The sequence below is a fragment of the Triturus cristatus genome, chromosome 4_1 (assembly GCF_964204655.1).
Source record: "Triturus cristatus chromosome 4_1, aTriCri1.1, whole genome shotgun sequence".
Taxonomy (NCBI): Eukaryota; Metazoa; Chordata; class Amphibia; order Caudata; family Salamandridae; genus Triturus; species Triturus cristatus.
The window spans coordinates 1,169,423,501-1,169,438,786 of record NC_140585.1 but is presented as its reverse complement, the minus strand read 5'-3'; the positions used below and the strand labels follow the sequence as shown (position 1 = coordinate 1,169,438,786).

General features: G+C 46.9%; 1 protein-coding gene across 2 annotated transcripts in view; it reads right to left on the bottom strand.

The window, feature by feature from the left end:
- LOC146856277 (CD209 antigen-like protein C) overlaps positions 1 to 15,286 on the bottom strand; it is a 295,861-nt gene that overhangs the window by 19,001 nt on the left and 261,574 nt on the right. For both annotated transcript variants that reach the window (XM_085650715.1, XM_085650716.1), the window contains one exon: positions 4,803 to 4,909. In XM_085650715.1, coding sequence (XP_085506841.1) covers positions 4,803 to 4,909 — 107 coding nt within the window. The remainder of the gene's footprint in view (positions 1 to 4,802; positions 4,910 to 15,286) is intronic.

The following is a 15,286-nucleotide window of genomic DNA, read 5'->3' as shown; positions in this document are numbered from 1 at the left end:
ATTTGGTGCCGGAGGGAGTGAGGACGAAAGGTACACTTGAGTGGGGTGGGGCATGTAACCGCCCTCCGGGGGTTCCCTGGTTGGCGGACTTGGGAGGGGGGAGTCCATGACGGGCATACTCACCCTTCCGGGAAGGGGGATACAGGTGCAAGGTGGGGGTGCGTCATACAGGAGTGCGATGGATGGAGATGATGGAGGAGGTTGGAAAAGAAGTGATGAAGCAAATGGGATAAGTGAGGAGGTTGCTGTGTGATGCGGAAGTGAGTATTTGGAGTATGGGAGCGAATGGAAGGATGAGAGATATGTTGTTGGGGATTGTTGGGGGGTTTGATTGATGTTTTGTTATTGTTGTTCAACCCGGTCCTAAAAAATGGCCTTTTACGCTAACGAATTGCGTGGAGTGGTTATTGTGCGATGCGGCCCCCAGGGGAAGTGAGGTCGACAGACCAGTCTTCCCCTGGGGTGTTCGCGCGATAGTTAGGACAGGGAATTAGCGGTGGGATAAGGGGTGGGGTCTAGGATAGGTGATAAAGGGGGCTGGGAGAGGAAGTTCGTCCTCTTCCTGTCCCCAGCACCCCAGGGTGGGTTAGGAGTTCTGTTTTGGCAACCCGCCCACCCTACAATTTTGGTGGAAGGATCGGGTGTAGGTTATAAAGCGTGCCAGTTTAGGACGGGTTGAGAGTGTGTGTGGCGGTACTTGGGAGGGGGGGAGTCCATGACGGGCATACTCACCCTTCCGGGGAGGGGGATACAGGTACAAGGTGGGGGTGCGTCATACAGGAGTGCGATGGATGGAGATGATGGAGGAGGTTGGAAGAGAAGTGATGAAGCAAATGGGATAAGTGAGGAGGTTGCTGTGTGATGCAGGAGTGAGTATTTGGAGTATGGGAGCGAATGGAAGGATGAGAGATATGTCGTTGGGGATTGTTCGGGGTTTGATTGATGTTTTGTTATTGTTGTTCAACCCTGTCCTAATAAATGGCCTTTTACGCTAACGAATTGCGTGGAGTGGTTATTGCGCGAAAGGAGCTGCTCAGGGGTTAAAATCTTCTCTTCACTTGTAGAAAATGAAACTGCTTACGGAGGAGATTACTTCCTTTCTTCAGCAGCAGGCACACAGTAGCAGTGCTCTCCTCATTCACTGCAATTCACTTCAATGAGAATGTGAGGAGGTACGTTGACAGCTTGTGAAAGAAACTGGGGAGAGGATCAAGAGCTGCCCCCAGCACAGCAAGAATCGTCTCCAAAATGTTAAGTAAACGCCACCACAATGGATTGAAGAAGATAAGGCGTCTATTGAACTTGAATCCTCAGGCACCAGCTGACAAGTCAGTGCAGTGAACATTCTAAGGCGAGCTTCTCACCAAGGTTCTACTGGAATGGTAAGTACCAACGGGGAAGAAAGGAAGGGGGGGGCGGGTGAAAGGAGGTTGGAATGGGAGAGGTGAATGGGGGAAACACTGGGTCAGGGTAGACTCCTAGTTACAACACAATGTTAATTGTATGTGGATTTATTGTCCAATTGCCCTGAAACAAAGCTTGGGAACACATCATGACATAACAAGCAGAATGAGGAAGTGGGCGAAGAAATAATGTTTTAATTAGTTTCTGGCAGTTCCCTTACTCTGAGTCCGTCCTTCCATGTTCTGATCACTACGGCTCTCTCTCCATCGCAGAGGATCATTACCAGGCCGATTGCAAGACAGTTCTATGTGACTTTTTATGACTTGTGGGCATGTTTTTATACTCGCAGTATATGGGAGTGGGATTTGTTGAAACATTTGTTTTCTCTAAAATCCCGCTGCCAGCGGAGGCACACATGCCTCATGAGGTAATGATCAGAACAAGAAATAATGCACTCAAACTAAAGGAATGAATCTCCCCAGGTTGTGCTTATGAAAGAATGGCAGGCCTGGGTTGAGTCAAGTACTTCTTAGGCCATTATTCGGAATGTTACCCCCATCTCTGACAGAAGGTGCTTCTACAAAGCCTGTGAACAGGCCCAGAAGAACTGGGAGGGTGGGGCAGTTGATTAGTTCTAGGTCCACACTTTTCTGAGGCCAGGTTCAGGGAGCAACATTTATTTATAGATTTTAATGCAAAAAATTCTGCTTCATTTTTTTAATGACGAGACATCTATGGTAAATAACAGATACTGTGAGTTTGCTCACTCGGGACCACAAAAACATCTGACCTGACAACAGGTGAAACACACCTAGTTCTAGGCCACAACATGACCACTCTTGTATTTTGCAGCAAAGAATGTGAGCTCATTTGTGTGGTGAAATCGGGGTTGTACTTTTGAAGTATAGGTGCACCTCTGCAAGTTATAGTAACAAGTAATCTTAGGAACAAAATTCAGTCGATTATATTCCAGCAGGCTTTCCTTCACAGAGACACTCTTTCACAGACAGTCCACTATACATAGACAACACACCTCACACAATCATCCCTCCTCACTCAGACACCTCATCTCAGACAGACCCCATCACAAAGTCATCACATCAATGGCCACCCTCTTCACATAGACACAATATGAGAGAGCTCTCCTTACTCATCACACCCACTACCACAAACAGCATTCCTCACACATACGTACATTGATTTATATGAACAGGTACTGTCAGGTACTGCATCCCTACACATCTTTAACTTAATAGGGAGAGTACTGTCCATTTTCTGGACTGGTGCAATGCTATTAATAGGGTGGCACCAGCACTTCTCTGTAGAAAAACTATACTCCGAAATAGTGAGCACCTGTATAATTCTGTTTAAAGGACTGTATTTCAGCCACTACTGGTACCCCTCCCAACACTGACACTGTCTCCGACAACCCACCTCACACTGACAACCCTCTCACAGACATACCCTCATGAGCACACCGTTCCACCTAGACACCTTCCCTCACACACATTCCACCACAGACATCCACCTCACCCAGCCAACCTCCTTAGAAGCACCCATTCTCACACAGACAGATCTACTCAAAGACTTCCCATCTTACATAGACAACTCTATTGGCACAGAGCCCTCACAAAGGCACACCTTCTCCTCCAGACACCTCTCCTCACAGACACTCAGACTACTCCTCCCTGAGACACCCCACTTCCCCCAGATGGCCACCAAACAGAATAAATTCTTCTTGAAGACATCACCTCACATGAACAGCCTCCATCAGACACTCCGATCATCCAAACACGCCTCCTTAACAAATAGCTACATCCCATATGTTGCAGCATACTCTCAAATCAGCCCCAGTTCATGCACCTCATTACATCCCACATCAAACAAACACCCTTTCATAACCTTCCTTGCAAATAGCTTCATTCACAAAGGTACATTTGCATGTGTAGACCTACTCTCGTGTAGATCCACTCCTATACCTGGGTGTAAATCTTCACTTTATTGTTATCCACAATTTCCTAGTTGAGATTTACACCTAGGTTTAGAGTACCAGTCTCAACAGCCTCATATTAGATGCCAGGGCCACTACAATCCATTTTGCAACCGTAAAGTTACTATCAGTACATTTCCGGCTGTTTGTGTAGACCTCATCCAACAGGACAGAGAGTTTTGTGTGGAAAATAATAACAAGTATTAACAGATTTGAATAAAAAATCACTTTTAGTTACTACTATCCAACAGGGACTTCTAAAATAAAAGGACAGAAGATGTTACCTCCTAAAATTACAATTCTGTCACATTTTAATGTAATTACATTATATTAAAAATTGTTTTAAATATATTTATATTAGAATGGCTTTCAAATTAATTAAATTAACCCCCTAAAACATTTTCATTTATATTTAAATAATTACAAACGTGGTAGTCATTAATGTTTTTAATATTGTTTTTGATTATTTTGCTCATTAATTATTACAAACTGTTAATTAATTTTACATTTAAATGTAGTCCTGGTACACTGAATTTCAATATAGTAAAATTTAAATTAATCACACTAAATTGCATTATGCACATTTTCAAGTACTTAAAAACTAAAGTTAAAACTGCAATTAATTCTATTTAATTGTAAATATTTTTTTATGTGATGTTAGTGTTAAGTATTATATCATGTATCTGCTGATTTCTATGAGAGTGTGTTGCCGTACCATTTTATGGCCATTTGTGCTGCTTAATTTGACTTGGAGGCATTGAAGACTATTTTGTCACTATTGGAGCTGCTGTAGAATTAGTAGTGTATTTTGTAAACAGCAATTGATGTATTAATTTGTGAGTGTGTTTTTGTATTCATATCCTTGTCCCTAATGCACTTCTTCAATTTCTTTAAACCCCAGTCACGCTGTAATAATTATTCCCCATTTTCCAACCACTCCCTTTGTACCGCCCATATTTACTACAAAAATGTGTGCCCATATATTCCGGGACATCTGCACACTGGAAGAAGATCTCTGTACAGAAAAGTGAAAAAGCGAAGATCCCAGGCTGAACATTTCCAAAAAACATTTTGTGGTGCATAAATAGTACTACTGAAAGAACATCTCTATGTACTACAAAATGCAGTTTGTGATTTAAGGACATAGACTCTAATTTTGTATCCTCCACCTCTCACAGTTCCCAGGGTTGCCTCATAGGAGAGGGATGTAAAACTGGTGTATGTTTGAGGAGGGTTGTGGAAGGTGTCTTAGTAATGGAGAATTTGTATGAGGTCTAGTGTCAGTGCAATAGGGTATTTCCTTGGGATGGGATAAATGTGGGAAAAGTGCCTGTGTGAAAGGGTTTTTAGTGGGAGGCAGAAGGACTATCTCTGAGGTGCCTGAACAGCTCTGTATAGAGGTACTCACGTGAAAGTGAGGGGGTTGCCATCTCCCCAGTGCCACTTTCCTTCAGAAGCAACATCACTGAGGTCAATCCAGTAACCCTTAGAATTTGTGTTCATGGCCAAGAAAGTCTGGAAAAGATTAAGTTGGTAAAATTGTGTTATACAATCACACTTTATGGCTTGACAAAAAGAAACAAGACTGCGGCCTACTCAGTATTCAATGAGATATAAGTTCCATGACCACAGGTGCAAATATTCTCCTTCCTGTGCCAAAAAGATCGTTTTGCAAACCTACATCAGATAAAATGAGACCAATTCAGCAGTGTCTCCAAAATCCTATTTTGGGTGTTTTCATTTCCTGCTGCATCATTAAGACATAGACAACAACTCAGAAACTACTTATGTGAGAAAATTAGTGACCACTGGGCCAGTATACTGGCATCGCTGAAACCTCTCATCATGCTAGTTTCTTTGAAACTATCCAAAAGAAGCCTAAGTGTGATCTTACAAGTAGAGTAAGTACCATACAATGATAGAATTCTGGCATAATTCGAACACTCATTCCCACCACCCAACTTTCTCAATTGAAGGGATGTAGACCTAGGCTTTCCAATCCCAGCCACACTCAAAAATCTTTCTAAAACGGTTCTTAATCTCTAATGTGGTTCCTTACCGTGTTTAGGTTGATAGTATTTTTCTATAAATTTCTACAGTGACTTGTAAAAATGTTTTTCGGAATTTTCCACATAAAAGTAAAAACAAACAACTACTACCCTCTTAGAACTCTTCTAAAAACTAAAAAAGAAAACAAGATAGGGTCCTAATGTCTGGGAACAGCACCCATATTGTACTTGCATAACTAAGAGCCCGATTCCGATCTCGTTCGGAAAGCAAACCAAACGACTCGTGTCCACAATGCTTTCCGTGCGATTCGTGTCAGGGAGTCCAACTGAACAAGTACAGTGCATCTGAATGCATCCGGATACGATTCGGTCGGACTCCCATTGACTTCAATGAGAGCCTGTGAACCGAACCGGTACACAGGCTCCCATTGACAAAAGGTGTGGTTGGGGATCCTTATGCACCCTGTGGCGGGCACCCCCTGGTGCCTGCCACACTGTGCATGGCCTGAAATGGGGGACCCATGGGTACCCCCATGGGCACAATTCGGAGGGCCTTGGGTGAAGGGTGGCCTGCTATTGCCCCAAAAGACCAATTCCGACAGCCTTTTTGATCCAAGCAAAACGAATCGTAAAGGCTGTCTGAATTGTTCATCGTACTTGCTCTCTTGGAAAACCTACATTGTAGAGCTGTATGATTCAGCTCCAGAAGGCTCTATCTCTCCGTATGCCTTCCGGAACTGATTCGATCAGCGCTAAGGGTTTCCAGGCTTCGTACTTGGTCGTTCAGAATTGGGAAGGAGCCGGTCGGAAACAAGGGCTCCGGATCCGTTTAGGTAATACCAAATCTGATTTGGGGCCCTTCCAACCAAGATCGGAATGGGGCCCTAAATTTAATATTGCAGACGAGGTCTCAAAAGCTCAAAACAAAACTCCAGATGGTGTCACCAAGACTTGCACATAAAACAGTAGATGTGACAATTGTAAATGGACACAATATACCAGATGTTCAGAGGTAATATGGTCTCCCTTCATCTGCTGCTCCTTATTATCAAAATGACTATTCTTATCTCAAAAGCTGTACATATATTTGACAGAAAGTCCTCACTTAGTCAAAAGTATAGGGTTTATAACCTGCTGTGTTTATTGATATTCTAGGGTACCTGCAGTATTCTAAAGATGTCTCCTCACTTACTAGAAAAAGCCTTTACTGCTTCTAAATCCTCTAGTTACACTTAGGAATGTACAGCAGTAATAGCATGCCCCTTAGGGGACACACATCTTAACAGATCGTCCTCTCACCGCAGTCTGATTAATTGGCAGAATCACACTGGGCCCACAAGCATTCTGTTATTTGTATCTACAAAGCTGGCCTAGTTCAAAACTGAGTTATGGTTCTGACTGAAACACAAAAAAAACCTGAAATTTGAAAGTCATGGTATGCTAAGCTGACCTAAGCTCATGTTGCCCATTATGTTTTACTCTTGCTACGCTGCCTGTTTTCCAGTGCCATAGGCAAATAGGTGTATTGTGCATGGCGGCCAGCGTGTGTTATGGCGTGTTGTGTGCGTTGCATACCATAACAGACGAATTTCAATGTTTTCATAGCATTTAGGATAGAACCAAAATCCAGTTTCAGACTGTTTCTAATGGTTTTTTGTTTTAATTTCTTGGACTTAGCTTTAACGTGGAAGAGGTGAGGCGCAGTGGCCAGGGCAGCTGACTCCCGAACACCGGGGCTCACGGTTCGATAGCCAACGGCAGGTTAGCCCAGCACCATGTGACTCTGGGCAATAGCTCGCTTAATCTTGCCGACGGCCCCCAGCCCCTTGACACCCTTAGGGGTAATTGTTCGAGCTTTGCAAATACTGGTATTTCTTTTCATTTCATTTCATTTTTAGCACATTTTCTTCCAAAGTGTGGCCGAACTATAACTACATCACAGTCACACTATGGTCTTGCAGTTCAGCGATACTTTCCAGTGAAAAGCCATTTTTTGATTTGCCAATAACTTTTTACACAGTTGGAGGTTCTGCTCAAAATGGTGCAATCATTTGGCACAGGCAGGTAAGATTTACATGCCACATTTTGAGCAGTGTTGTGAACTGGAAAAAAATTAAAGGGGCGATAGCGTGTTTTCCCATTTTAGCTCTCATTGGAAAGTTAGCTTGCACCTACAGCAAAAACCAGTGATTAGTGTAAATCCGTTCAGTAGTCTGTAAAATCAGCAGTTTAAAAAGGTGCATTTTGAGTTTGAAAGTGTTTGCACTTTTGTATATCTCTGCTGTGGTCATTGGGTGATGAGCAACTCCTGTCAATCACATTTGATATTTTTGACGAATGTGATTGGCCACTGAGGGTCTTAGATTTGTTTTTTTGGGGTTATTTTGCCATCTTGAAAGGTGCAATTCGCAGTAGGATCTCTACTTTCCTGCTGTGCTAAAATAATTCCACAGCTAAGGGGCAGTGCAACTACGCTGGGGCAGCTCCTCCATGTGGGCGGAGGAGCGTCGCCCCACTGCTTTCTCGCACTGCGAGAAGCAGAAACATAAAATGGTATAATACCATTTTATGTTTCTGCTTCTCGCACTGCCAGAAAGCAGAAGAAGGGTTTGGTTGGGGGTGGGCGGGTGGGCGAATGGGCGGGGAAGGAGTGGCTAGCCCAATGTTGTGGGCTCTGAGTGTTTGGTCGGCCCCAGTGCCAACCAAACAAGTCATGCACACTCTCCTTTTTTCTGCATGTAGGTAGAAAACGGCCTCCCCATAGACCCCTGTGTGGTCGGCGTCCCAGCCAATCACAATGCTACCATTGCAGTGTTGTGATTGGCTTAGGGGAGGGGAGGGAGGCTGCCTGCGGCTGTTTTCTGCGAGGACAATGTGACGCTGGACCGTACCACTGAAGGTATTTTTTTTTTTATTTAAAATTAACCCCCCACATGATTCCCTCCCCGCGCAACCCCTGCTTCCCCACCCGCGAGTCATGCAGGCTGCAACTGCAACTACAAGTGTCTGAAACCAGGGCAGATGTGGAAGGGTATCTGAAAGCACAACAAGAATAATAGTAAAAATAAACAGCAAACCTCTCATGGATTAAAGGTCAATGTGCAATCGCTACTGCAGAGTCAGCGTTAAGAGTCGCAAATCATATTTGAATTGTGACCTTCGAAAACAATAAGACTTAGAGAACCCGTACCAAGAGTCTGCAATAAGAATCAATAGGGGTAACAGAAATACCGAAAGTTCGAGGACTTAATGAGGAATATTTTCAATCAGTTAGACAAAAAAGAAATGACAATAAAAAATACTTTACAAAAAAGTATGCATGGGGACACAAATATTCCGACCGTGGTCACATAAAAGAAATAGATGTTGGCCTGTGAAAAATGCGTAGAAGACATTCGGTCAAACTTAAGAATCAGAGAAGCTGACAAGTATTTCAATGATCTCATCTCAATGTTCCTGAAATGCAATGAAGAAAGGATGAAAAACTGTGCTGAAATAAACAATCTCAAGCACAACCAGATATCTCTAGATGGCAAACCATACACAATTGTCATCATATTTCACAAAGACTTCAGCATTACTTCAGGTGATTATGCTGCTTTCATGAAGCACACTATTGGATGGAAAGAGTGCAACAACGAAAAAAATCTGGCAAGAGAACGCTTACCCAGGAAAATAGAAAATGCAATACATAATAATGCAAATTCTCAATTTAAAAATAAGCTATATCATAAAAATAACACAGACAGGTAGGTCACTCTTACAAAAAACACAAACAAGTTGCCATATGGCCGTAGAAGAATATCAACAAAAACAATTCCCCCAGTAGTTTAAAAAGGCAAAGAAATAAAAAGTGATAGCGTAGAAAACAGAAAAAGCTAGGGGCATATTCACAAGGATCTATCGCCGAGTTAACAGCACTTTATCGCAGCCAAAGTTACGATAAACTTATCGCCCCAATCACAAGCTTGTGTTAACAGCCCACAGCACCAGTATACCTGGGATAGCAGCCGCAAAAAACATCGTCACATATGACTCCCGCAACTATTGCCACTGAGATGCAGAGTAGGCGTTCCCGTGCCAAAAGCCGCAACAACACCACACCTCAACATTCTCAAAGACCAGCCAGATCGGCGATAAGAACAAAAAACAGGCGATAAGGTACGTTAGCACCCGGAAACTAACACCTGCTCAGACCTGGTGCAAAGTCGTACGACAGCCTGCACCGAAACAGGGAGCCCAGCCCACAGCCACATCGGAAGGGTAATAAATGCCATGGAGCCACTGGTCATGCAGCCCAGACACCCAAGAGGGCCACAACACCCACCGCCACTACCCCAGGACCCCAACCCCCACCCGAAATCCCACCCCCGGGACCACCACAGAAGCAGCGCAGACAAAGACAGCGGACTCCCAGTAAACGCACCAGCCTCACAGACCCAACACCTGACAATGTCATTGCCAACTACAGGCTCAAAAGGACAACCATCGTACGCATCCTGACCAACATTGCCCAACAGGCCGGCGGCACCAACACAGCGGACAACCAACATCCCACCCCACATAAAGCTGCTGGCTGTGCTGCACATGTTGGCCCCTGAACCCCCCAACCAACACCCGCCAGAGTCAGAGGAGTCTCACAGCCAGCCACATCCAAGTCCCTTACACCTGTTCTGGACATCACCATCAGCCTGGTACCCCAGTCCCTATACGTCCAACACAATGCGCAGGATCCGCTGGAGACCAAGCAAGGACCATACGCCATAGCTGGATGCACGCACGTGTTGGGGGCAATCCACAGCACACATGTCCTACCTGTGCCCCTGGTGACACAGCACACAATCACCGCAACAGAAAGCACACGTCTCACATCAATGTGCAGGCAACATCCGAACACCGTGGAACCCCCACAAATGTCGCCTCCAAATACCCAGCCAGTGTGCAGGATTCCTTCATCCTCCGATAGTCCATCAGCAACCAGCGTTCCCAGGATGGCACCAAGGGAAATGCACAGCCCCTTGGCAAGTTCCAAATGAACACCCCACTCACCTCAACTCCACAACCATGCAACTAACAACTCTGGCAATGCACACGTCACAAAATCACAACCAACATGCAAAACAACAAGCCCTCCCACCAGACACGACAGAACAACTCACAATGGCAACCTGGGCAAGCCGTGAACATGAGCCATCAATGGCATGGCACCTCAGCGACACAGTAGCCGAAAGTGGGGAGAGGTGGCAACCAGGCATGTGTGAAGGATGCAGGAGAACCATGATTGGGAAAGTACACAATGCCAAGAGTGGTGGAGATGTGCTGGACCGACCTCAGTATGCCGAACACATCCATATCCATGGCGACATACACCTCTGGTGAATGGAGTGTAGTGGACAGTGGACACAAACATGTCACCCCAGTCAGTGGGGGAGTTCGTGGCAATGTTGCCTGTTACGTCCCCCTCGTAAGCGTGAGCGGAGTGGGATGGCCCGGCGTACGCCAGGCCAGCGTAGGGGTGCGAATAAAAAGCAGGTAGCCCTGGGCGTGGTCCTCTTCTGGAAAGCCCAACATCTCTGCCAGGGTGGCGCCTCTCATCACGCCACGAGGCTGACGCCTTCCTCGTGAGCGGAGTTGCCTGCGATCCTGTGCGCCTGCCGTGCCCCGGCCCGCTGGACCCCGAACCCGTCAGGCCCGCCCCAGTGCAGCCAGGCCACACTGATCACCTTCTGACACCGGCATGTGTCAAGGAGGGCCCACCACGTGCCTGCGCAAGCTCCACGCCTGAGGCCCTCGACCTTGGCAGCCTCTCACACCCTCATGGCCTCCACAACACAGGTCCGCTTTACTCCTTTCTCGTTGACGTACTCTACTGCCGCCTCCGACCTACACCACGGTCAAGTAGGTCACACATTTGGAACTGAGTCTTAATTACACCATGGCAGTGAACATTATTTAAGGCAGAGTTCATGTCACTATACTCCCTTCGATGTGGTGCCACCAAGTCTGTGCATAGCATTCCAACCACACGTGTCTGTGGGCCTACGCGGACTACTTACCTCGGCCTACGCTGCGCACAAGTAGGTCACAGAATTGGAACTGGACATCGATTATTCAAAGGCAGAATGCATATCATCGCACGCAAAGAGAGGCGTAAGAGGATGACGTGTTGCAGTCCGGAGGGAATAGGATCATCGTTACGGACGTGATCGAACACTACTGACAATTGCCCTGGTGTCACTAACTCTGTGCATCGCGAGCCAACGACAGGTGGGTGTGGGCCACTGCTGACTGCTGCCTCCGGTCTACACTGCGGTCCAGTAGGTCACATAGTCTTGATTTAGCGATGGCGGAATTCATATCAGTATACCGGCATCATCGCAGACTGCATCCCCTCTCAGCACCGGTGCCACTAAGTCTGTTCCCTGACATTCATGGACACTCTCTGGTCGTACATTGGTGGCGCCTGAGTCTATAGACTAGGGGCTAGTTTTCATCCTCGTGTAGCTCCTACCGAATTGGTGGTGAAAAAGAGGCTGTAGCTTTCCACTCCACCATTTGCTGCTTCCGGATAACATCAGACCTTCCGCATCATGCCCTGTCCCCCGCAAGCCTCCGCCACATTCACCTTCGACATCGATGAGGACGCGCTCACTGCGCGTGGACCTACCTCAGTGCACCGCAAGTCACCGTCCTGTGGCAGGGTGCCTGTGCCGGCCGCTGTGCATCTGGGGCCACTAACTCTGTGCTGGTCAGGTCCGGGACCCCTTCTTCTGAGATATTGGATGGCCTCTGAGGCGATGGCCTTAGGGTCATCAACGCCATGTGTCTGTGGCCCTACGCTATCCGCTGCCTCTGGCCTCAACTGCGGGCCACCAGGGCTCACACAACAAATCGAGTCCTGACCGGCCCGGACATCGCATCACCGCAGGAGGCACACGTCACCACCGCCAGGACCATCTCCAACCGCAATCTGCCAGAGTAGAAACAGTGCAGTTGCTCACACCTGTCGTGGATGCCATCATCAGACTGATGCGCTGCTAGGCACACCAGGTGCCACTGATTCAATGCACCGCAAGCCATTGTCCATTACTAATTGAGTTTTGTGCTGTGTAGAGGTTGCGCAGCGATGTCACCTCAAGCAGTGTGGGAGACCTGGGATGTTGATGAGGAAGATGATGCAGGTCTAACACACCCCACTGCATCTGTATCAGGAATATCTCGAAGGGACACAATCCGAGACTTTTTCTTCACATGGGCCCTCTCAGCTGTAGTACCCCAATCTCAGTGCACTGCAACTCACGGACACTTCTGTTTGCATGTTGGGTGCCCTCTGGACTTTCTCCGGCTCCCTCCATGTTGCTCAGCAGTTGACTCTGTTTTGCAGGTGTTTTCAGTTTCCGTTGCACTGGTGTCCACTGTTCAAGTGGTTGCCAGCACCAAGCACTCAGTGCGTGCTGGCTTACACTAACCTCACACACATCCAGCACAGGCGTCACTGTACATGTGGCCCTGCCAATAAAGGGGCCGGGCGCACGTGCCCGTAGCCAGTTCAACATATTATCAGCGTTTGTCCCTGTGGTCTTGTTGTATGCATGAGTGCCCAGGGCTCTACGACATTACATTGTGCTGTGTACAGCGGAAGCAGATATGTCACCGCAGGCAGCGTGTTAGAGATTGGACATGTAGCTTTGTCGTCACCCACTCAATTCGTGAGGGGAGTGGCCTGGGCCATCATACGCAGAGCCAACGTGGCTGTGTGACTGCTATTTGCGTGCCCCTGGGCGTGGTTCTGTACTGTGAATGTGCTTCTGCATGTGTCTCTATGGCAGTGGTTCTGTACTGTGAATGTGCTTCTGCATGTGTCTCTATGGCAGTGTGGGTCTCCTTTGTGGGGTGTAGGTGGTCCCTGAAGGGTAATATATACCACCGTATGTGATCTAGTTCTCCTTCCTTGGGTTCGGACCCCATCCACACCTGTTCGGCCACCTCCATTTGGCATGCTGACACATGGCCTTGGGGTGCCATGTGTGGGTGGGTGAAGTGTTGTGAGCCAGCTGTGCTTGCAGGTGCTTCCTGCTGTGTGGTCTGTTGCAGGCTCTGTGTTCTCCTCTTAGTAGCTTGGGTGCCTGGGTCCTGGTAGTGGGTTGCGTGGGATGTCCATTGGCTGTTGTAGGGCGTCGATGTCAGATGTGTGGTGGTCCTCACCGCCATCACAGATGTGTTGTCTTCTGTGCTCTGCTGGAGGTGTTGTGTGCCCCTCTGCAATGTGAAGGGGAGATGCATGTTGACATTGTGTTGACATGTATGTTGGCGCATTTTTCTGGTTTACATGCAGACTGTATGACAATGTACATTGTGACTGTTTGGGAGGTGCTGAATACTGCTGCCTGACAGTGTACATTTGGACTACATAACGGATGTGAGATCGTACACGTAAATTTCGGTTTAATAGTTTCCTGCTCTGTCAGATGTAGTAGGCATGTTTCTGTGCATGTGCGGAGCCAGTTGTTTCCACTGTTCTGCAGTATCGGCTTTGCACATTGTACCACGTTGTCGTCAATTGGGGTGTGCTGTTCTTGCTATGTGTGTGTGCTGCAGTGTACCAAGGGGATGAGGGACATGATCAAGGGTAATTGTGGGTGTGCAGTGGGCTACACCTCGTTGTGCATGTATGCCTTTGTGCCCATCTCCTCCGTTCCCCCAGTCCCTGGTTGTTACTCGCCCTGTTGATGTTGTGTCAGGTCCTCTCGATCTGTGTCTGTACTCCCTACTCCTTGCACCGTTTCCACACTGATGACTGTGGCCTCGGTTTCCTCCAGCTCCTCCTCTGGCGCTGGACTGCCACCTCCTGTCGCGGTTGCAGCCTTCCTGTTGGCAGCGGGTTTGTGCCTGGTTTAGGCTGTCACATTATGCCAGCGCCTCTTGGCCTCCTCGATTGGCCTCCTCGGCACTCCGACTGCATTCCAGGTGGTCATGTGGGTCAGTTGCTGATAGTGTTCTATCACCTCTGTGATGCTGATCTGGTTTTGCTGCGGACTGCTCCCCGTCTTCCTCTCCCTCTTCTCCTCGGCTGTCCCCGTTGTTCCTTGCTGGTGGTCTGTGGGGGTTGTGGGGTCCGCGATGGCCTCTGCGCTGGGTCAGGGTTCATCCATGTTGCTATGTGCTTTGGCTTGTTTCTGGTGTGTTGTTTCTGTGGTTTTTATGGTGCATTTTCCCACCAGACGCGTGGGAGTTGCAAGCCTGTGGCTGTTTTTCGCTACTTTTTGTACCGCGATTGGCCTCAATGCATGATTTTTTGCGTTCGCTTTTCGCATTTTTGCGGCGTGGCGTTGATTTTTGTGAGCCCATTTGACGCGTTATCTGGTGACTATCGCATGCTACCACCGCGTTGTGAATACTTGGTTGGTACGGCGTAATTTTCCCGCAATAGGGTGCAATGTTTAGAGTTGCGTTAAGCTACTCTTGTGGTAGTTATCACACGTTCTTGTGACTATACCTCCTAGAATTTAAAATTCCAACATAAGATGTGACACCCTTAGCTAGTATACAGCTACTGTGACTGAATTATTGTCAAGTTGCATAATAAACTTGTTGCACTATTGTAGACTAATAAAACCCCTAAACTGTAGCATTTTTTAATCCAAGCAGAACATGTTTCCCTCCAAAAAAGTGTTTTTAAATGTTTTAAATAGCCAAATGCTTCCACCTAGCTTTGTTTCCAAACTCAGCTGCTTAGTGGCTGCATAAGTTTAGTCAGTCTTGTTTCTTTCGTTCTTTTCAGTAGGTTTTTTGTGTATTATCCTAAATGGTTGAATGAGTGTGTGCTATATAAAAAACAGTAGTCATTCTTTCCTACACTTTTCTTTCTATTATTCTTAGTGGC